Source organism: Oreochromis niloticus, linkage group LG7 (assembly GCF_001858045.2).
Source record: "Oreochromis niloticus isolate F11D_XX linkage group LG7, O_niloticus_UMD_NMBU, whole genome shotgun sequence".
Classification (NCBI taxonomy): domain Eukaryota; kingdom Metazoa; phylum Chordata; class Actinopteri; order Cichliformes; family Cichlidae; genus Oreochromis; species Oreochromis niloticus.
The window spans coordinates 19,440,866-19,464,777 of record NC_031972.2 but is presented as its reverse complement, the minus strand read 5'-3'; the positions used below and the strand labels follow the sequence as shown (position 1 = coordinate 19,464,777).

At 37.3% G+C, this 23,912-nt stretch overlaps 1 protein-coding gene across 1 annotated transcript in view; it reads right to left on the bottom strand.

Moving 5' to 3' along the window:
• Positions 1 to 23,912, bottom strand: part of brinp1 (bone morphogenetic protein/retinoic acid inducible neural-specific 1) — a 105,011-nt gene that overhangs the window by 58,352 nt on the left and 22,747 nt on the right. Inside the window, exon 2 of the mRNA XM_003454968.5 lies at positions 19,703 to 19,970. Within this exon, the coding sequence (XP_003455016.1) occupies positions 19,703 to 19,920 (218 nt within the window). The 5' untranslated portion in view covers positions 19,921 to 19,970. The remainder of the gene's footprint in view (positions 1 to 19,702; positions 19,971 to 23,912) is intronic.

Genomic DNA, 23,912 nt, shown 5'->3' with positions numbered 1-23,912 from the left:
CAGCGTTTGAGCTCTTTTAATGGACTAAATGCATCAGATGTTTTAGGAGAGAAGTGTCGAGAACATAACTGCAGGTCCTTTGGAAGTTGTCTTTGTCTACAAGCACTTTCCCACTCTTTTCTCCTCTCCTTTTCAACAGTGAAGCTCTTAAGCCTAATATCACTTTTATTTTTAACTTTAAACCAGAAATTACGACCAAACAAGAGACAGCATGGCTGTTTTTCTTTTTGTTTTTTTCTTTTCTTTTTGATACTTTCTGTTCTCTGGGCTGTAAGAAATAGCAGCTTTATAACATCAGCAACCTGTTTAATAAGGACATTTTTAGGGCACTAACTCGCACCGGTTAGTACCAGATCAGAAAATTGTAATTAAATTAGTGTTTAGGATGTTAAAAAAAAACTACAATTTTACAGTAAAATATATTTAATAGCACTGTTAATGTGTTTGGTTGTGTTTGATGTATATTGTTGCTTGAAATATGAGGTAACTTTTTTTTTTACTTAAAAATGTGTTAACAGATTTTACTTTATTGCATTTGTTAGATACTTACAGCCACTGAACTAAGGCTTTATTTCAAACCTTGTAAAAGACAGAAAAAACTGAAATTGAATTGAATCTCAAAGTACAGGTTTGGGAATACCTCGAACGTCTTTGATCAGTACTTTCAGAAGAATACATTGCTGTGATAATCCCTCAAATATGACACAGATGAGAGAGCAAGGAGAATCAGTGTCCTGTACATCTATACAGCATTTACAGTTGTGAAGCTTATAATGGTGATTTTTCAACAGAGTATGTCAGAGAGGTGATGATTCAACCCTGCTGTAATTTCTGTAGCTGCTTTTTGAGGTTATTGTACTGAATTACATCATAAATTAGCAGTAGCTCTATTTGTAGTAAGTCTTTCTATCAAAGACACGTGTCATTTAGTACACGTCTATTTTGTTTTGAAAATGTAATATTTAGAGTGCTTTGATGCTGCAATTAAACAGCAATAATCACTGCATGAAAGGTACTTCAATCTGAATCTGTCCCCTGATATTTTTAAAGGGTACAATGTAGATGACAGATTTCAGCATTTGTTTGAATAATTAGACATTTGAAATCATCTTTAGTAATTATACAAATATGCTCAATAACAGACCAAATATTCTGTTGAGTTATATATTTATAAATCAGTCAAACATGTCTACAAAAAAAATCATTATTTTACAAAAATATTCTAAATGTTGTTAAATGACACTCAGCAGCCACTTTATAGGTACACTTTGCTAATACCAGGTTGGATCTCCTCGGTGCTGGAAAGTATCACACGGTTGCTGCAGATTCATAATGCAAATCTTCTACCACAACACAAATATGCTCTATTAGATTGAGTTTTTGTGCTTACAGAGGCCATATGAATACTGTAAATTCACTGTCATGTTCCAGAAACCAGGTAGAGATTATTCGACCTTTGTAATATGCTGTGTTAATCTCACGAAATGACATGGTTATGCTGTGGTCATAAAAGGATGGCCATGGTCAATAACAATACTATGGTGTTTAAACAATGCTCAGTATTAAAGAGCACAAAATGGGGAGGAAAATATCCCGAGCAGCATGTACCACCACCAGCATCCTGAATTACTGTGACGAGATAGGACCAATTGATGCGGTCCATGTTTTCATGTTGACCCTGCCGTCTAAATGTTGCAGCACAAATCAAGACACATCAGACCAGGCAAAAGATTTGCAACCTTCCATTGTCTAATTTTGATAAGTACGAATGAATTGTAGCCTCATTTTCATGTTCCTAAACAGACAGGAGTGATGCGCAGTGTGGCTGTAGCTCATTTCCTTCCAGGTTTGATTTGTTGTGTATTCAGAGATGCTCTTCTGCATACCCTGCCTGTAACAAATAGTTATTTGAATTACTTTTGCCTTCCTATCAGCTAGAAGCAATCTACTCATTCTACATTGACCTATAGCATCAACAGACATTACTGCCCAGAGAACTGCAGCTCACTGGGTATTTTCTCTTTTTCTGACCATTGTAGATTTGTTTGTGCAAGAAAATCCTATCAGATGAGTATTTTTTCAGCAGGGCATATCAACCATGTCTACGTGTCTAAATGGTTATTGGCTAATTAGATACTTGGATTGAACAAGTATACCTAGCAAAGTGGCTGGTGACTGCATATATACAGATTTACATGATTTTGTAAATCCTTTTGCTCCTTTGCCTCTGCTGTAATATCTACTGAAAGCCTCCACAGCCATCAAGCTGACCACAGCCAGCAATTTCCTCCTCTCACATTTATTCTGGACTTGTTTCTAGTTTCTCACATCACCTTTAACACGCTGCTTTGTTTCATATCTGGTGAGTCAGTTGCTTTGCTATTGTTATCTATAGCCTTGTGATACATGCTGGAATGGTTACAAAAAAAAAAGAAATTCAAATGTGTTTGCACGATGAATAATTGTCATCCAGTGTTCAGATGCGAACATGGAAGTAATGCAATAGGCACTGGAAAAGGTCACTGATGTCAGAAGTTACTGATGAATGCAACGATCAGCAGAATCAGCAGACATCAGAAAAACCTTATTTTAACACGTAACTGAAGAGTGCTTTCTCCCTTTAAGAATTCACTTGTTTTCTTTGTACCTGTCGCACACAACGTGAATGAGGTGTGTGATTTTGGGGCTGCTGATGCAGTTTTGTACAAGTGCTTGCTCCTTCTGATGTGAGAAGGAACAGACTGCTTTCAAGCTTTGATAAAGGGTGAACCTTTCAATTTTAACCGTTTGTTCCACTACTTTGTTTGTCAGGCATGACTTGATATTTGCAGTTGAAAATGATACGTTATTTTGAATTACCTACTTAAGTCTAATTCACTGCTATAAAAACAAATGACTCCAAGGGGTAACAGTCCATTTCTAACAGCCAATCAAAGCAAAGGTATTAACTGCTGTCTATCAAATCACTGACCTTAAAGTCTAACTCAAGTCGAGCCCATGAGTTATATCAAGATACTTTTGCATGTTAAAAAGAGATGCTCCCTGAGGACTGGGAGACATGCATACTTACTGTTTTACATGAGAATTTAACAACTACTTTTAAAAATACAGTGTTTATGCAAATGAGCTCCTGCTCTGATAATGAGCTATCAAAACAACCATTAAATGAAAAACAGAACACCAACAGAAATAGCAGTGATCTGTGCTCTGAGTAAAAGGAGGCCCTGACATAGGCGGGCCACTTTGAATTTTGTATAATTAAGAGTGATGAGACAGAGGTGAGAAATCTTATCAGGTCTTGCAATGTATTTACCTGTTCAGTCTACACTTACTCTGAACAGAAAGGAAACCCATTATGATTGATGTAGCTTTTTTTTTTTTAAATGATGGGGTTTTGGTAGTATGAGCCAAATGACTGAGAGTGGAATAATGCTTATTAAAATTAATGAGTAAATTGTCCTACACACTGGGACTTTGTTTTATAGCATCCTACTCTGTTTTTTTACGCCCATTAAACATTCCTGAGACATTGTTGATTGAATCTTTGCCACACTGTCTTTACAGAGCCATGCTCAGCTGAGTGATAGTGGTGCACCATGAGGGCTCAACAGAAAATGCTGGCAAAGTGCTAGGACGGGGGGAGACTTTGATCCAATAATGGAAATTCCCCCATGAATGACTTTGTGAAGCGATTCTGTCTTCCCACACAGTATTGACTTATTCTCTTTTATTCTGTACGTGGTGTTCTCACACAGTAACAGTGCTGCATGATCACATCCACTCAGATATGATATCTTTTCAGTGATATAGGATAAATGTTATTACATCTAGACCAATATGTGGCCCAGCAGGCTTTATGAATGTCCATATTTCAGAGACTGTCTTCTTTGAAGAACACTTGTCGAAGCTATGAACAAGAGGCTTTCATGAGTTACAGCTTGCGGCTTATTTAATTTGTCTAGTTCATGTGATTAACCAGTGATCCACACTTTAGAGTTGATATTGTTGGAGTCTGACCTCTAAAAAGTTGGACACCAGGGTTGTTATCACCCAAAGCTGTCTGTGTCCATTTCTCTGTTATGAATTTGCTAAGAGGCTAACTCCATTAAGCTAGCCTCTTTACTGTACTTCACTAAATCTTTGTGCTTACAATGCTCTCATTGGCCACTTGTGCCAGCAGAGCCAGGGTCAGACCTACATGAACTGCCGAACAGATCGGCCATAAAGTATGACACTGTTACCATTCTGAACCTATGTTTTTAAATTGTGGGATAACTGATGGACAAGCAAAATCATGTCTTAACAGTTTAATGTTCTGACAGATGAAGTGCCTAATAGGTTTTATCTATATGATCCAGCTAAACTAGTGTACAAAATACACTAATCATCAGCAGTGCATTAACTCAGATTTCCATGTTTCCGCTCCCTGATGGGCAATGATGCCAAAGTATTATGTAGCATTTTGACAGAATATACGGGAAAAAGGAGGCAGAGGAAGGGGTAGGGAGATATTACCGATAATAAAGAGGCAAAGCTTGGCAATAAATCAAATAGACAGAGATACAATTGAAGTCCTGCATGAATTTCAACCACTGAGAATTATTCAGAATAGACAAAATCTTAATCCTATGCTCCAGTGCACAGTGAAGGACTATGCAGAGCTGTTTGCTTGTTCTTGATTTATTTATTTACTCTTCAGTACAGGCATAGGCTGGATTTTTCCCTTCTTTTTTTAATAGAGTAAATAGTGTGGGGAAATTGGAGGTGTTATACTGAAACAGTGGTATACCATCAGAGAGTCCATATAAAAAACCCAAGAGACTTTTCCTTGCAGATAGATTTAGATACAATTAGGTGTTAAAAGTGAACCAATTAAAATTAACTGTCAGTCTTCTACCTTCTCTTAGGATAGTTACAATGCCTGATAATCCAAGTTTACTTATGTAATATTCTATAAATGTATATGCTCTCTCACTGGCTGTGATGTACTGTAGTACAGCTCTAAAACATTATTGCTGTAGTGTAATTATGGTTTTGAATACAAAGAGTATTATTTTTTTTTAAAGTATTAAAGTAGTTGTAATTTGTTGCTATCCTAACTGAATAACAGTCATTTTGTTTTAGGCCAAAAAGCCACAGTAGTATATGCATACAGCTAGGTCCACATATTACTTTAGATTCTTTAGACATTTTAGTCACAATTTCTGTTATTACATATCTTAGTTACAGTTAGGAGTAGTACAGCAGACTCTCAGCATTAATTTGAATATTGCATTAATTATAGGGGAATTAAAGTCCTTTTTTATGCACGGTCCCTTATTTCCAATTCAAATACAATTGGAAAAAATTAACATAAGAGTAAATACAGTTCTCAGTTTTTAATACTTTGTCAAGCATCCTTTGCAGGTAAAACCTGCCTGAACTCTAGAACCAGTGGAGATACCCACAATGCATTTGCTGTCAGCTTTCAGGTTTTTCTGCAGTTTTCAGTCCTGTAAGTCAAATGCATGTTGATTGCATGCTCAGCCGTGTTAAATTAAATACTTCAAGTACTTAACTCCTGTGGAATAGGCCACTTAGTGACCTTCCAAAGTTTTGAATTGCTTTTGAAGAACGCTTTGGCTCATTTCCCTCCTATGCTATGAGTCGATGTCCAGTCAGCTTACTGCATTCGGTCCATAATTATTGTACTGCAGGTTGAATATGTTTTGGTAAAATAAAACCAAAAATTCTCAGTCTCCAAAAGAGGAATGCTTCAAGATGCAACATCATGCATATTCCTGTAGAAGTCATCTGTGTAAAATGTTTGCATTAGACTGGCAATGATGACAGTGAGATGAAAAAATACATAATCAGGAAAATTATATCAGCTGTGATGTGCAAGAGCAACATCCTGCAACTGAAATGCAGTATCAGATTTTTGATTTCTTCTGGTAGATTTTTCTCGAGCTAACATAATTCAGTTTCACTGTTATTTTTTTTCTTTTTTCTAAAGCAAAATCAGCAGTAATCTGCACAGAAAAGTCAGAGAAAGGGAGGATAATGAAATACATGTGTTTTTCTCAATCATTCTTACATGATTGTGTGAATGATTTTTCATCCATTCTTTCCAGTGAATGTGCGGCTGTTGGAATAAAGCCTCTCAGAAAATCATTTGACTGGGTCATGATTTTATTCACTTCGGCGTCTGCAGAATAATGGGCTGACCCTAGAAAAAAATCTCAATAGTTTGGGTCAAAGTAAGGGGAAAATAAAAACTATAAATTGAATTAACTTGTGACCACAATAACAGTTGATGCAATGAAGTCTGCTCAGTGGCAGCATAGTAAGAATGTATACAAAAGTTATTTTTAGAGTTGCTTTTTCATAGAAATAAGTATCAACGCTATGAAATCATACTCCTTATTTACTGAAAGACAAAAAAACTAAATAAATAAAAGCTTTCGAGGGCTATGCCATGATACCTAAATTCCATCTCCATATTCACATGTAAGCTTCTCTGTTAATAACTATTAATTAGAGCATATCAGCAAATGGAACATGATTGTCTAAATGGAATATGATTGCTGGTATAATAGCTTTGTTAGTACACTTTGTAATTGTGATGAGGCAATGAAATGAAAATTGATCTAATCAAAAACAATCTCTTAATTCGCTTTAATCTCAAGAATTTGATGGGACATTGTGCCAGAAGCGAATGCATGGGTGAGTGACATGAGCATGTGTTTGAATCTAATTAACTGTGTAATGTGAGAAGTACTGCTGATGAACTAGTCTCAATGTGTGGGCAGGGAAGAAATGGAAATTATTACTAGCTCACGCAGCATACAACGGGATGAGAGAGAGCGATTGCACACAAATGAAAGCCATATAGAATCTCTAAATATCTTCAGTCTTACAAACACATTTTCTAGATTGCTATCCTTTGTTTGCGTATGTATCCACCTGACATCTAAAGTCCCTTTGTATGCAGATAATAAAACACTTCATCATCTGCTCTATCCTGTAAACAGTGACAAACAATGCTCCCCCACTCTACACGTAATGAAAACCTTTAAAGGTCAAAACATTCATGCAGTAAAAAGAATCAGCTGGTATTGTTGGATGCCGCTTACTGTATCATATCCATTTACTGCTGAACTCAGCTGACCCCATATTAACTGTCAGTCACAGCTCGAATTAAAAAATAAAAGCATTATGTTGATGGTTTTTGTGGACTGCATTTGTTAAGAGTGTAATGGATAAAATTACTAAGCTAATTCGTTTCTGTAATCCCAATGATCTTTTTACCTGCTGGGAAAAAAATATTGCAATTTACCTTCCTTAATCCATCAAAATTGCCGTGTGAATGAAAAATTTGAGACCAATTTGAATACGGTTTAGATTTTGTCTTGCAGTGATGTAAGTGATAAACTGTCACCTTTATGAGAACTGCAACAAAAACTGTGATGAATTTTGAGGCAAATAAGATGTTTCAGGATATTTTTTAGCACTTTGACCACTATTACAGCTCTAAAAATAAAATAACTTTAAATTAAAGATTTCATTTAAGAAAGACAGCAGATGTTTATTCAGGAGAACTTTCATTGCAAGTAGGTCCTGAAAATACAATGAAATAAAATAAATATGAATGTATCTCTTCAATCTTTACTGAATGCACACAGAAGGCCCTGTGTGGAATTATGTGTCATGTTTTGCACTGCTGAGATTAAAAGAGCTTCTCAAGAAAAGACATCAATTTTAATAAAGAGGAAAGATGCAGATCTATGTGCTGTTTTGCCAGTTTCCTTTTCCATGTTCAGAAATAAACTGCAAAGCATTTAATATCACGTAGGTTGACAAACAACATTCTGTGACCAAGGGGGGAAACAGATAAACAAAATAGATCACTGGTTTTATAGCGACATAACAACATGCAGGAATAAAACCTTCTGTGTCATCTCTGTGTCCTTTTTTAGACACTTGACCTCCAGTTAAAAGTACTTTTCTCATGTGCTTTGAAATCATACTTCAGCTAGATATCATGTCACAAGCATGCACTTGTCAGTAGTCTTTAATATCATTGCTGCTTCACTGCTTCAAGTCTGAAAATGAGAAACATGTCATTACTTGTTAAACCCACTTATCAGGCCTTTGCTATGTGAGCCCCAAGAGATGAAAACAACCTTCCAGAGGTTGTCAGGTTAGCTAACTCGGTGTCCTCCTTCTAAAACTTCCCTTTTACACCCATTTTAGTGAAAGAACTATTCTTTAAAGCAAATTGGCTTTGATTTTTATTTGTGAAGAATATGTACAACAACATGCTTTCCCTGCGCACAGATGCTTCAGCACCCCAATAAATGCATGAAATTAACTGATTTCCCTTAGGTCAGCTTAATCTTTAGATTCTCTAACGACAAACAGCGTGTACGGTTTTATCTACAAACGACAGAGAAAATCTGACGTTTTTTTTCTACTGATTATAAAAAAATAGGCTGAATATTACAACATTAGGAGTACTTTAATATAAGAAATAATATAAAGACTAAGTACTGACAATATCTAAACAGACAGTTTCATTTGCCAGCAGTATATCCAGTCTTTGAATAATCATGAATCTAATTGGCAAAAAGGCTACTTTAAAAATAAATCCAGTACATACGTCCACCGGTGGTGTATCCCCTGGATCACCATGCAAACTGACACAATATTGAGGTAGGTAGCAAATAAAAGCCCACTTGAAAATAATTTTAGACATGTAACACACATTATAAGAAAAACCTGTGATGCTACATTTCTAAGACAGCCCAGATAACAAGCCCAACAGATTCAGTGTTTTGCTGCAAGTGAACTGACTCAGATGTTCTGCAGGAGGCTGAGAATAAACATTTTTTTGTGTTTGTGTAGGTCACAGAAAAAAGAAGGAAAAAAACCACCAAAGCCGTGTGCTGACTGCAGGACAGAGGGGTAGCAGAGGAAAGACACCTCTGATGAGGTGTTTTAGAGAGGCGATGCTCTGCACTGGAACATATTCTGAGGTTGTGTATTTCAGATATTCAGACTTTATCGTACAGTATTTATCTCTTGTTTGTTAAGTGAGTAATTTTGCCTGCGATTATTGTTAATTAGAACTATTATTTGCAAGATAAATGGCAAATAATCTTGAATTCATTCTAGCTTTTGAAAAATGCAAAGATACAATGACGATACCAAAATATTATTTAACTGCATCAATTTCTGGTTCACTCAATAGAAACAAACTACTGTAGAAATAAACTACTGTCTCTGTACACACAAATGTTTTCTGTTAGTTTGCTTGATTAGAGCTTTAGAGCTTTTCTCTGTATGTTGAAGGCTCTTACATGTATGAATCTTACAGTCAGCAATAGTGGGCCTTGTGCTTTAAAATGAAATCCACTCCCCAGAGTTTGTGTCCTGGAACTTGTATTAACCAAAGTGAACAGCTTTCTTTGGTTGAGCATCTAGTGTGACTAGGCAGCGTGGATCACTATATCAGAAAAATATTCATTCGATGCATGGTTGCGCTGTTATCTTGTCTTCAGTGTTGCTGCTTGTTGATGTTATTTGCCAGTCTCAAGGGAGAGGGGCACAGGCGTCCCACACAGTGAATTAGTCAGTACTTAACCCTGACAGTTTCTTCTAGCCTCCTGTTTCTCCTCTAATTACCATCCCTTCCTTGCCAGTAATTAAGTCATCCCACAGCGGGGGCTTTTTACCACTAGGTTGGAGAAGGAAAGTGGCATAAAGTCCCTCCCCAGATCAGCTCCTGTTGATTTTCCCAAACTTTTATAGAAAGCTGAAAAATGCAGATCAACACCGTTTCTGCAGTACTCCAGTGATTGTAATTGCAATAGCCCCAAGATGACTTTGTGTTGTGTGTGTATGTGTTTGTGTCTTCCAAGTGTGTATACAAGAAACAGATTAGAGTAGAGGGAATAAAGACAGATTAAAGTTAAACTGATATTTTCTGTGCCCCACAGTAAACAACGCTTCCAGTGTGTCTGTCACGTAAAAGTTTTTCAAAAGAAGTTTTAAAAAGAAAATAATTGCTCATTCGATGCACAACAGTGATAATGGCAACTCGAGAGATTTTAGCAGTGCTGGATTTTCAGCTTGCCTGATTGGCTGAGACGAGTGCTTGAAATCCAAGTGCTGGAAGTCGTTACTGCTTCAGTCAGCAAATGGGAATTCGTGTATGCTGCCAAAGCACGAGAAGGCAGCCAAAATCCTTTTGGTGACAACATGTTTGTGAGTCATCTAATTTGCTCAATCACTAAAGCATCACTAGGAAATGTGAAATATTTATATATACATTACAGCATTTATCTATGATTTTTTTTTTTTTTTTTTTTTATGTAGGCAGCCAACTGTGGGGAGCTGTCAAAAAATGAGAGATGACTTGCAAGTGGAATCCATGGCTGGACTTGGGGACATTGCAATTACATGGTCAGCATCTTAAACCTTGAGGCCACCTGGATGCACTTTTATTGTGTTCTGCTCAATGACAATACAATAGAACAGGTGACATATGGCTTCAGACTGTACACAATAATACTGCAAAGGTGCAATATAGTGCTGTTCAATTGTTGATTAACAGAAAAAAAATAGCACTAAGCTCTCTTTTCGCTTCATATTGCAGGTGGCATTGTTATTTATCTTATTATGTTTTCTCATTACATTCATTTTGACTGCGCACACAGTCTGTCATTATTAGACCGTCTCTGTCACTGTCTCACAGCTAAAAAAAATAAATGAGTAGCAGTTACATGAAAAACGTGTACGTGTATTGGTAGAGAAGTGCATGGAAGAATAGAGATAGCCGAAACACTACGCAATTTTCTCCTGGTGCACAGAATCCGTGTCTAAGTGAATGTAAGTGAAAAAAATTTGACTGATGAAAAACCCATCGTTTTCTAAGTAGAACCATGATTAGATGCAGAGAATGTGTTAATAATGCAGGCTTTGGTTGATGTTGGGTTTTTTTGTTTTTGTTTTTTTGAGTGCTGCACTTGGCTTCATGGTATTTGTGAGTCATCTGAACCACTCCAGTGCGTCTGTGTTCATCCTCACCTTGACTATGACCTCACTGCCAGTTTACCTGTCTGCTCCCCTCTTCCTTGTTTTGATACTGAACTCAGCGGATCCCCTTCAATGTCTCCAACACTTATATACATTTTCTTTATCACACACTTTTAGCACCTTCCTGTCTCCCTGCCTAATGGCATTCCAGACCCCTCAATGTCTCTGTCCTCTTTCTTCAGTCTGTTTCATCCTTCCTGACTTCCCGTCTGCCTCCCTCCATCACTTCCTTTGGCTACAGCGTGCTGAATTAAACATTTCTGCAGCCTCTCTCAGCAAATCTGCCGACTACATCAAATCCTCCTTTGCTCACTCTATCCAATTACAGATGGCTCATCCAAACTAATTCGAAACCTGAGTCGGACAAATGTTACACCTTTATATCTTTTTAAAAAACAAATGAGGTACATATCAGCACATTTAAATATTCACTCTTGATATGTATGAGTTAAGTTTTTCTTTTAAAATGTACAGATGTTAAGATATTGCAATTGAAAAAAAACCCATAGGGGTGGGAGTGTGGTCCGAGATTCAGAGCTTTCTGTTTGATGAACTGTTTAATTTTAGAAACTGAGGAAAATGAGTTTGCACATGCAAATTAGAATGGCAGATTATTCATTTTAGTGCTGATCAAGTGGTCGTCTAAGAACTGATTACATTTAGGAATAATTAACACCATGAAGGAAATTTCCTTTGAGAAGTATTCCTGGTGAATTTAATTATATAAAAGCCTATCGTGGTTGTAAACCCTACATCAAACTAGCCAAACTGGGGAACATAAACTTGAAAAAAAGAAGAAAAAAGCCAAACAAAAACAAGCTATGATGGTGATCATAGTTCAGTGCAAATTTATGTTAGTTGTTGTGTTTGGTATGGTGAAATACATAATATTTAATGATAACACAGTTGAGCTCCAAGCTATTCATGTCATTAAATGTGTATCCTTCTGTTATTAGCTAGGATTAGTAAACCATTAGTGACCTGACATTAGACCTCGTATAATTCAATAACTTTTTTTTTCTCTCAGCACTCAGCTCTCTGAGATTCCTCAAACTATTTATCTGAAAATGTTTCTGCTTTTGTAGAAAAGGTTTCATACAGTATGATGGACAACCGCTTTAGTGGAAAATTTTGTCATATTTCTGTACGACCTTGTAGTCAAAGTGTTGTCGCAGACTCACTGTGGAGATGTGTGTTTGTCTAATTGCCACAGTAACATGAGAGTGCTGCAGCTGCGTAACAAAAACAAAGCATGGAAAATAACAATGCCATTTGGAGTGCACAGCACGTAATATTGTCTCGGAACAGTCAAAATATGTGTAACGAGTCGCCAAAAGGGAAATGAGACTCGGTGAGGAAATCACACATGTAGCTATGACACTTTGGCGCAGGTAGTTCTCCAAACCAAATTTCCAACTTGGACAGCATGAGGATCTCCCATTGAGCTCCTGCTGCCACAGGTAAGGAAAAGAGAAGAATTGCTACGTCTACCAGATGCTGATGGTTTGTCAGGATGTCCAGATTTACAAGCAGCTTTTACTGCTGGATAATCTTAACAGTCAAGAATCTCATGAATTAAGGAACAAAGGAAAAACACTTGCAATAAGAAGCAAATACTTTCACATGTTTTCACATGAACCTAAGCACACAACTTTGGACAATGTCAAAAGAAGCAGGTCAGGACACTGTTTGAAGTTGCCCTTTTCACATGTAGCTCACAACAGGAGATAATGTGCTTCAGAGGCATTCTCACTACTGGTTTAGGTGCCCACCAACAAGCTGTAAATTCTTTAGACACTGACTCAATAGGATATTGCGCAGACCTTGTAGGCAGCTGAAAGCAACTTTGATTAAGATTCAATCTGACTGAGCAGGACATTTCTTAAATAGAGCTTTGACCGATGATGATGATGAGACAGATGTAGGGCTGGAAGGGGCGAAAGTACAGTGAAAGTGGGTTTTATAGTGTTTTTTCAAAAGGTTTTACTAAGTCAGTATAGAGACAGAGTACAACAGAGGAGTGCAACAAAGAAAATCTAAATTTCCTTTGTGAAATAAGTTATAATACTTGTGTTCAACATTTTTGAATCAAAGTCCAAAAATTGAACTTCCTTTATTATGAGATTTTAATTTAATTTAGCATAATATTTTCACAGGTCATTGCAGGATTTTGATCGGATCCTTGGATACATTTTGAGGGTTACTGAGCTCTGACTTAGTGACAAGAGAAGCTGTATCAGACCTCTCTATTCATCCTGCTCAGCTTTTCAGAGTACAATCTATGAGAGCCATGCATTTTAATAAATATTTTTTATTCTAAATAACAACCCTCATCCTGGTTCTTTGATTACAGTGCAATGCTGATTTGAGGCCTTTAAAATGCATTAATGGCTACCAGATTTGCATTTATATTGGATTTTTTTTCCCAAACACACAAGAACCTGAGATTGAGCTCTGCGAACAAAGACCAGACAGAGAACACGCATCATCTGAAACACATTCGACCCTATAATAGAGTACAAGCAGGAGCACGAGCGATGCTCGTGTGAGCAAAACAGGCCATCGAATTTCACCACTAACACCTTATTCAGCTGAGCTCTGATATAAAAAGCTGTATGCAGCCAGCAGTTAAAGTGGCTTTTTTGACCAAAATACAATAAAGGAAATATATATGACAAAGAGTAAGATTCTGTTTAAAGACTGCAATCAGCAGAGAGAAAGTGGCGACAATTACTTATACAAAGAACACTCCAATAATTTCTTTAAGACACATAAGTCTAGAGGGAGCGGATAATTGGTGCCTTCCGGTGTGTCTCTCCCCTTGAAGCGGCAATGACCTTTTCAGAGCACTAGACGCAGGGCTGGAACCTTCTAATTCCGTGTTTATCCTTCAAATTAGGCACACTGCCCATGTTATTAAAGATGGGGGAGATTTGTTTGTTGCTGATCAGGTTGGCATTGTCCACACCGCGTGCCTCCGGGGTAATCTCTCTTGATAAGTGAACCCGAAAGGAATGGATGCTTTGTCTCTCTGCAAATCTGATTCAACCACTTTCCACCACTAAATTGTTGAGGCAGAGAAAGTCCCCGGGGAAATTTACAAAGCGATTCAGTCCTCATTGGTTGTTAGAGCAGAGCACGCCTGGGCAATCATGTGCCAAGCAGGACCAGGGCTATGTATGATTTCATTCCAAACAAACACTACACCAGTCGATGTCACTCCACCTTCGTGGTTGAAGATGCGCTAATCACTGAAATTATCTGGAGGTCGAGGTTGGAATGATTAAAAGCCCTTGACCTTTGGCGACAATTTCATGCATTCCCCTTAAATACCATATTTTTTTTGCAAAATGTATATCCTGTGCCTAGAAGTATTTCTCATTTTTGTACACTAATAGACAGCACAAGATCATTTAAATGTCAGATGGAAATAAAAAGGATCTATCAAAGTTCGAATTGTTTACAGATGCCTCGTATAGGTATGGATAGTTGATTGTTTTGATGAGAAACACATCATTTTTTCATACTTTAGGTTTAATTGACTTGTCATGATGAAGGGGATATCTAGAACTCATGGCTGAATTTGATGCCACTAATGGTATGTTAAGTGTGAAAAACAACAGGAACCACCTGGGCCCACCAATAGTCCCAGAAGCACCTGACATACATACACACACTCTGTTTTAATAAATCACTGCAGCATCACAGACAGGACTCGACGGCTGTACAGTGTCTGCGGAAAGCAGCTTCTGAAGTTTTGCCTCTGAGATTCATGTCTCTGTGCAACATCCTGCTCTGTCAAGTTACACATTATGCAAATGCATTGTTTACCGTTCATGTGACAATATCAAGGAGTGAAAGTCAGTGGGGACCAAGGGCTGTGGCAAGTTACCAAGTGAGACGAAGGAAAGCGAGACAAGTAGGTCTGTGAAAGAACTGCCAAAGAATGAGGCAAATGATTCTCTTACTCTGTTTGCAGTCTTTCTATAATTCCGACTTAGCAGACTGTAGGGGGATGATAGGAAATCAAAGCACATCATTCTGAGAAAGATAGATTTAAGCCAACCAATTTTTGTACTTTTGCTTCTTCATGTGAGCACTGAGGAGGCTGGTGATGTAAAGCAACAGAATGTATGTTGCATGTTATGGATTATGTTGCAACTAATGAATGTCAAACTCTATGATTTGGGCATAAATAAGTAAGTGGTGCACAATTAATATTTAATTGAACTGAACTGATTTGAACTGGGCTGAATCAAAGTGAACTGCAGTGCAACGAGTTTAATTTAATCGAGTGAATAATACATTTTTGTGGGCCTAATTGCTCAGTCAAACTAGAATAAAAATAGGATATTAACATTCGTGAGATTTTGAACAATTAGTGGTTGTTCACAGAATTGCTGGAATTGCTGAGGTCCTGGGACAGATTGGCTAGTCTACGCTGTACCCTCGCCATGAGGTTAAGTATGCAACACCCTTAATTTCTGGGTGATTGCTTTTGATCGCAAGGTGATTGCCCGAGTCACCTTTGTCGGAGGCATCTTGTCTCCAAACGGCTGCGGTCTAACTCAGGGTAAATGCAGCAAATAATCACCATCTAATTTATAAACTCAGGCAGACAATCGATGAGTCGAGCTCGTCTGTGACATAAGTCACAGCAATAGGGGACTCGACTAAACTGGCTGCCAACTAGTTGTATACTGGTTATATTCCTATTTAAAGCAAGCTTGCCAAGCACCCATGTCCTTTTGCAGTGAAATATTTTTGCAGTTAAACAAGAAGTTGAAGAAACTGAGCTGGTATTTCGCTAATTATGAATAAGATTTGACTAAATATAATGGGGAAAATAATTTGTTATTCCCCCACTGAATTTGTTAGTTTGCTCACTTACAAAGACATGAACAGTCTCCAATTTTTATGGCAGTTTCACTTTACTAGTGAAAGGCAAAATATCAACCACAAATCCAGAAAAAACACATTACATAAAAATTATAAATTGATTTGCACGTTATTTAGTGAAATAAGTATTTGGTCTTTATGCAAAACATAGTTTAGTGCTTTTTGGAGAAACCCTTGTTGGCAAGCAAAGCAGTAAGCCATTTCTTATAGTTTGCCACCAGGTTTGCACATATCTCAGGAGGGATTTTGGCCCATTCCTCTTTTTGATACTCTCAAAACTCTGCCTTTAGCTTTTTGGCTGCCCCTTGTCAACTTCTAGCTTTCACACCCTCCTTTTCTGTTCTGGCTGAGAGAAGTAGGTTTGTCATCCAGGATTTTATGGTAGATGGCCCCATCCATTGGCCTCTCAATGCAATAAAGTCCTATACCCTTAGAAAAACAGCACAAGGTTTCCACATTTGTGCTTGACTGTGAAGGATAGTATTCTTTGGGTCAAAGTCAGCATTTCTCTTCCTCCCAACATGGCGGTTGAAGTTGAAGCCATGTGACTGCACCATTTTATCCCAGCCCTTTTCTGAATCATTTAGATGTTCACTGATAAGCATAAGACAGGCCTGTACATGTGCCTTCTTGAGCAAAGGGACCTTGGGGACTTTGCAAGATTTCAACTAATTATGGTGTTATGTGTTATGTAGTTCTGGGATAATCCAACACCTTTCTCACATTCTCATGATTATCCTCACCCCATGAAGCAGGATCCTGAATGGAGCTCCAGAATGAAGGTGATTGACGGTCATTTTATTTCTCATTCTCAACAAGCGTTTTGCTGTCTTTTAGCGCATTACAGCCATGTGCAGGTCTACAGTCTTGTCTCTGACATCCTTTGACTGCTCTTTGGTCTTTCCCATGGTGGTGGAGAGGTTGGAATATAAGAAACTGAATGTGTTGACAGGTTTTCTTTTATGGACATAATGAGTTATGAATCAAGATGATGAGTATCTGTAATTGACTGATTCTTTGTGATCTGTGTATCACACGGGCACACAGCCAATCCGTTGGAGCCAGAATTCTGTCTGGTTTGAAGGGGATGAAATACTTAATTTAAGTAAATTTACTAATAAAAAATGGCTTGCAACATCACGCAATAATTTCACTATTGCAGAAGAACAGTATGGACAACCTAAAAGATTATTTTTGTAAAACGGGTGGTATTAGTTATGTTAAAATACAAAAAAGGTGCTCACTGTGAAACAGACTGAACCAGCCATTGGCTACATTTAAAAAATAATCACACAGTTACTGTAAAAGTACAGCAGTCAAAGTTTATCACACCATTCACATCTGCCTCCACTTTACCTGACCTGCATGTCTGTCATCCACTGTCCACACTGCTCAATCCACACCCCTACTCAGCCAGGCTCATCAGGCTGAAACCCATCCGATTCGGCTGCTCTGCTCTGGATTTCACTCTTTATTTCCTCGGATTAGTACTCCACACTCTGGACTCTCTGCTCAGTTCAGCTACAGTTCCCCTGCTGCTCTGCACAGCCGGTAACTTGCCCGGTTCTCCATGTGTACCGTCACGCACTCCCCCACTCTGACCCGGCTCAACATCCCATCGGTGACCTGTTTTGCCCTGCAGTAATTATTCTTCTTTTCTCTAGATATACACTTCACACGGTCTTGTAAGTGTAAGAGTAAGCAATATATGTTGCTAAGCAGCCTGGCATGCCACAATTGCTGTTTAAAATTAATTTCTGTGGGGTTAAAATAACGTCCTTGAAGGTTCTAGCTATATGTGGCTGCATTTTTTCTTTTTATCCCAAAGACCCAAAAATTGACTTAATGATAAATAAACTAATTTTAGGAAAAGTTGTGCAGTATGTTGATGGACTAATTTAAAAATACTAATTCCAACCCAGTTGGTATTCCTATATATGTAGATGACAACAAATTTACAATTTCTAATGATTTATCACAATTAATCACCATGTGATTATATTCAATTCAATTCAATTCAACAGTAACCTCATGACCCTTTGTTTCGTAACGCAAAGACCTAAATATATTATAGAAAGAAACCCCAACATTCAGACGACAACCTGTCATCAAAAAATTGGTAATGATGGGAAGGAAAAACTCCCTTTTAACAAGAAGAAGCTTCTGCTAGGATCTTGCTCAGGGACGGCCAATCATATACTGCATTCGGTTTGCAGTGAAAGGAGGATGACAGGACAAATAGACTGGATGTAAATGCCAAGTTTTGCCTATGTTATTGTAGGGTTTTGCTTTACAATATAAAGCTCCTTGAGACAACTGTTGCTGTGATTCAGTGGTATGTAAATAAAATTTAAATAAATGACATTGAAAATTAAAATAAAATTTCACCAGAAACTGATAGCTGACTGACTCCATTCTCTTGCCTTTTTTGGTGTCTTAGCACTAAAGTCATTTTAAAGATGGCAGTTGACTGTGAGTTGCACATGTATTCAATACCTCTGTTCGTGCCACAGTCTCCACTGTTTATCCCAGTGTAACTAAAGCACAAATATACTAATCACCTTAATATAGTTTGTGTAGGGTAAGCATACAAAGTGGGATCTGAATATGCAAATGCAATTTAATATCTTCTTTTACATATGTGATATTGACAAGATGATATTATAAACTCCTTTAAATGATTATTCTGCCTTAAGAAATTAAACATTGTGTATCCCTAAATTTCTGCTTTTAGTGGTGATGTATGTAGGACAGGAGTTCTAATTAAAAATGCGTTTTTATTGCATCATATCCTTCGATAGCAAATAACACAAAAAATCAGGTTATAGACTATATGGACAGAATGACTGTGCCACCTACATATTACACCCAGAGGAGTTGCTTGTGAACGGAAACCAATGCCACGCAGCTTCTGGCACACAGCTTTTGTGCTGATATTAATGCCAGAGGAGGGTTTGTAACTCTTTTACACACCATGCACCTCAGCACTTGCTAACCCTGCTCTGTAATTTTATGTGATCTGCCACTTTGCAACAATACTACTGACAGGTAATATTGAGACTTATGGAATATCTATGATGACTTGGTTGCATCCTATTTACAGTACAATACTTAAATCAGTGAGTCATTTAGAATGACCCATTCTTTCACAAATGTTTGTAAAGGCAGACGCTGTGGTATGCATGACATGGCATTCAGACTGACTGGCTAGGTGCTTGAATTTATACACCAGTAGGTCTAAAAACACCTGAATTCAAAGATGAAGATATTTGGAACAAAACTTCTGATTCTACTCTGTAGATTTTGAGAATTTCTTCCGAGATGTGCATTCCCATGGACATGTAATTTTTCTAAACTGGCTAAATTAATTTACCAAAGAAAGACACACTCGGTTCAAGTGTACTGTACCATTTTTATAAAACATTGTGATGAAGAATACTGCTTCAACATTAAAAACCTACTCTGTTGTCTACAGCATATTGGTCTACAGCAGCAAGCTAAAGCAAGGAGTCTTATCCGCACTTCATTAATATAATAAAACAATTTTGCGGGGGTGAGACTGACTGCATCTAAATATAAAATAGTACACTTAATGGGTTAAAGATGTACAGAGTTCAGCTTTTTGCAACTAAAATCTCAAAATCTGAAAATAGCAAAGCCATAAAAAAGACATTCCCCTAAAAAGCATGAGTGGCATCAGTACACAGGCTGAAAGTGAACTCACCTATAAATTTTATATCTAGTCGTAAATCCTTGGCGGAATCTTTCCACAAAGGACAGATAACTCCGAGAGTGGTGGAAAGGTCCGCGGTCAGAGATGAGCCAGTCATATTGCTTGGTGACATGTTGTTCAGTGGCCAACGGATCCTGGCGGGAAGACTGAACTGTTATATGGTCCCATATAAACAGGAAGCAGATGACCTCAATAAACCTCCAGTTCATGCTTTTTTTTAAGCCGCTCTCTGTTCATTCTCGCTCCATTATGTGGAGACCTGATGGGAGAGAAGAGAAGAGGGAAGGGGGGGGAAGGAGATGCAGAGAAAGAGAGTTGTTACATGACAAAGTCTATTTTAGCGGTACAAGAAGATGTCATAGAGTTAGGTTAATTGTCTTGTACGGAACAAATAAGACAGTGCCCTTGTCATTGTCACTTCACTGTGACATGGTGTATATTTATTTTCCGCTCTTTCTTAGCTTTGCGCCCCCTTCATGTCTGGATTTTTTTTTTCTTTGCTTTTAGGAAAACATGCACATTCTGCCTCTTCATACATAGACTGTTTTTTGTTTTTGTTTTTTATTAACACTTTCTCCAGTTATGTAATAGCTGTCATTATAATTTTTGACAGTGTTAGAGGCAACTTTATGACATGTTATGACACTCATCCACTAACGTGCAAGATCAGCATCTCCCTTTGACCAATGGTGGCAGCTACTACTAGAACAAACTTTCAATTAGCTATGAAGTGCAGACCACTGCTTTTGTCATTACACAAATTATAATGTTGTTCTGCAAATATGTCACAAACAATACATAATAAAAGCAAAAGAATCAATAGGAAAAGTTCATCTAAAAGCACCAGCCAGAAACCTGCCTCTCATTGGGAAGAATATACATAACACATGCATGCTATAGCATAACTAACGCAGTTTAATACTTAAATACTGCTAAATTAAAAGTGGAAAAAAAAATTTTTGGACATTAAAAATTATTCATTTTCTCCTTGTACTCCTTGTGCTTTTGAATGAAAATATCTATTTGACACTGAAATTATGCCTTGCGGTTTCCGATAAGAAAAAAAAAGATTTTCATCAGTAATTGCATTTAAGAACTCTGGCCCCTGGCCGTGGAGCAACAGTGTGCTATTAAGTGCTACTCTATGCAAAAATTTCCCCTCCCTTCATGGTTTATTACACAATAACACATCATAAAAGAGCAGGGAAAATTTAATGGGCCTAATCTTTTCCAGTTAAATACATGATGAACTGCTTGATTGCCAAAGTTAAACTAATCATAGTATATGGATGGGGAGGGCTTTTTAAAAAAATTATTATTATTATATTTCTTTTTCTTCTGTCACGTCATAGCTCAAATTAGCATGTCAGTTAAATTAATTCTATATTTTTTATTATTTAAACACTGTTTCATCTCCTTGCAAAAATACTAGGAAGAATCAGAGATCATTTGAATATCAACTTACATAACTAGCAATAATCACACTGCCATATTTGAAGTATAAGCTGATTGTAATGAAATTTCAACTTTCCTCCAATAACACTTTATTCCCGCTTTAATAGCAGTCATGTTTTATGCTAATTACGTTAGACTAATTTGAGCTTGGCTGTCAGAATGAAACAATATAATGAGACAGAGAGGGGAAATACTGACCAGGAATTAATACTTTTGTGATTGTGCTGAAATGGGCAGTGAGCATTTTTGTAATGCCATGTCAAAAGAAAATGTGAGAATTTTCAATTTCATATATAAATTAAATTTTTAAAATGGTTTATATGAGTGAGTGCTGTCTGCATACAGCAGTCTACTTTATAATTAATAACAATTCTTTAATGAGTCATATTGTTATCTGAGACCTACATGCACATCCAGCACGACAGGCCAATAAATAATGGAAATGACTAATCAAAGTTTCTCCATTTTTAATTGCACAACTAATGTAAAGACAAATGCTATTTGCATGATGCATTTTCATGAAAGTTTGTGCGTAGCTCTTTGTGTATATTACTATGGTTGGAGAGCGCATTGCTTCCTTCACAAATGTGTTTGCTTATGAGTTATTCATATACGTAAAATCAGTGGATATTTTTCTATAAAGTAGCTAGTACAGTGGTTTTTAGATAAAGGCTGACCTGCTGTGACGACTCTGTGTATAAAGCTCATGGACGTTTTAAAGTTTTAATGTATTACTAATTAATTAATTAGAATTAATTATATATTCTGGTCATGAATGAATCAAAATGCGACTAAATTAAAAATTAGTAGAAAGTAATATTACTATTATGCAGTTAATAGGAATACTCTATACTGTATAGCATGTGTATTTTCTGTATACTGTATATACATATAACATTTCATACATGTGTATGTATATGTTACATACACCAAACACAGCAAGCATAATTTGGCAAGTTGGGGATTAAAGAAGAATCACAGGATCACTATACAGTAAAAATATACACCTTCTTCATGTACAGAATTCACCTTAGACGTCCTTATGTGCCTATTTATTATATTAATGACTAACTGGTGGTCTTTCTCACTATTACATACTGACTTACTGCAACACTTGATTTAGTTACTTTGTGCTCTTAGCAGTTGCACTACCATAAAAACCATGTCTACAGCTGACCCAGTACTCTGTCATTTCCACCACCTGGAGCATTAGTCTGAAACCTCTTAGTGAGCGCATTTACATTCATATGGCCACCTGACAGAGTAAATCCTCAGTCAGGTTTATTCATACGTAGATAGCTGTCTCTCTTGTACTGCCAAAAAAATTATCTCACACCAGATTTCTTTCCTGCTGGCTTTGTGAGTTTCCCGTCTGAACATTTTCACACTCTGTACCAAAATGTATTACCTGATAAAACTGAGTCTCGACCGAGCACGAGTAAGTGGTTATACTAAATGCTGAGTAACTATGTGTAGTCGGTCAATTTATATTTAATTTCTTACGATGCTTTTTATTATTAGTAGTGTGTTAAAATAATAGTTTACGCATTGACTGTGTGAAGCCTTTAAAATGTGAGGGCCCCACCTTCATGAATCAGTGCTCATTGGTGAAAAGCAATGTCCACATGGGGCAAGGTGATGGACTTGTGGTATTTCAGGGGCTGAGCCATGTGGTGCAGTGAACCAGCTGCACAGCTGGAAATGTGATGGGATTAGGAATCAGATACACTCTTATTTGAAGGTTTAAAAGTCATTCAGTTTATATATGAAAGCTATGGAGAGCATTTGCCACACAAACATTTCTCCCATGAACACGCTTATGCTCGCATGCATGAAATGCTGATTCACAAGGAGCAAATCAAAGTAAATAAGCCACTAAGGACGGTGATGTTAAATTAGCTTGGGAGGAGATAACATACTTGGTTAATCACTATTACCCAGGTCCTAAGAGAACTGTTCAGTGTAGGAAACCGATGAATGTCATCACAAGGAGAGCCAAATAATTTGGAAGAGAACCACAGGGAGGGTTTAACAACTGGATGGGGTGTCAACCATCCAGTCCCTCATCGACAGAGAGATACTGGATGCATTTGCATGCACTAAATTCTGTGAGGGAATATGAGGATTGTGAGAACAAATATCAGAGATAGCCTTAAGGCAAGAAAATACAAATGGCACGTTGTCATACATCACAGAGGTCTAGCTCTAATAACTTACTTTTAGGATTATGTTAGACTGTATTTAAACATTACCCACAAGAGAAAATAAAACATCCTGCCCTTACTGATGATTTTTTCAAACATCTAATAACGATTCTCCACGTTTTGATCTAGACAGACAGACAGACAGACAGACAGACAGATAGACAGACAGATGATAGATAGATAGATAGATAGATAGATAGATAGATAGATAGATAGATAGATAGATAGATAGGATCTTTTTATAAAGTTTATTCAGTTCTTACATACTCATGTGACCAGGTTTTGACCAATGCTAGTTCCAGCTTTCTGTATTAGTTTATTGATCATGCTGGTATCTCTACAACTAGTACCATAGCAGACATGGCTGTTATGAGGAAAGGCAGCCAGGAAACTTTACCAGTTTGGGACACTTGCAGAAACAATGCAGATAGAACTTGGAACTACAGACTGTTAGTAGATTTCCAGCATCCTCATGAATACAGAGTATGCATCTGCACAACTATGGTGTTGCTCCTTCAATCCTGTTGATTGTTCAAATCGAA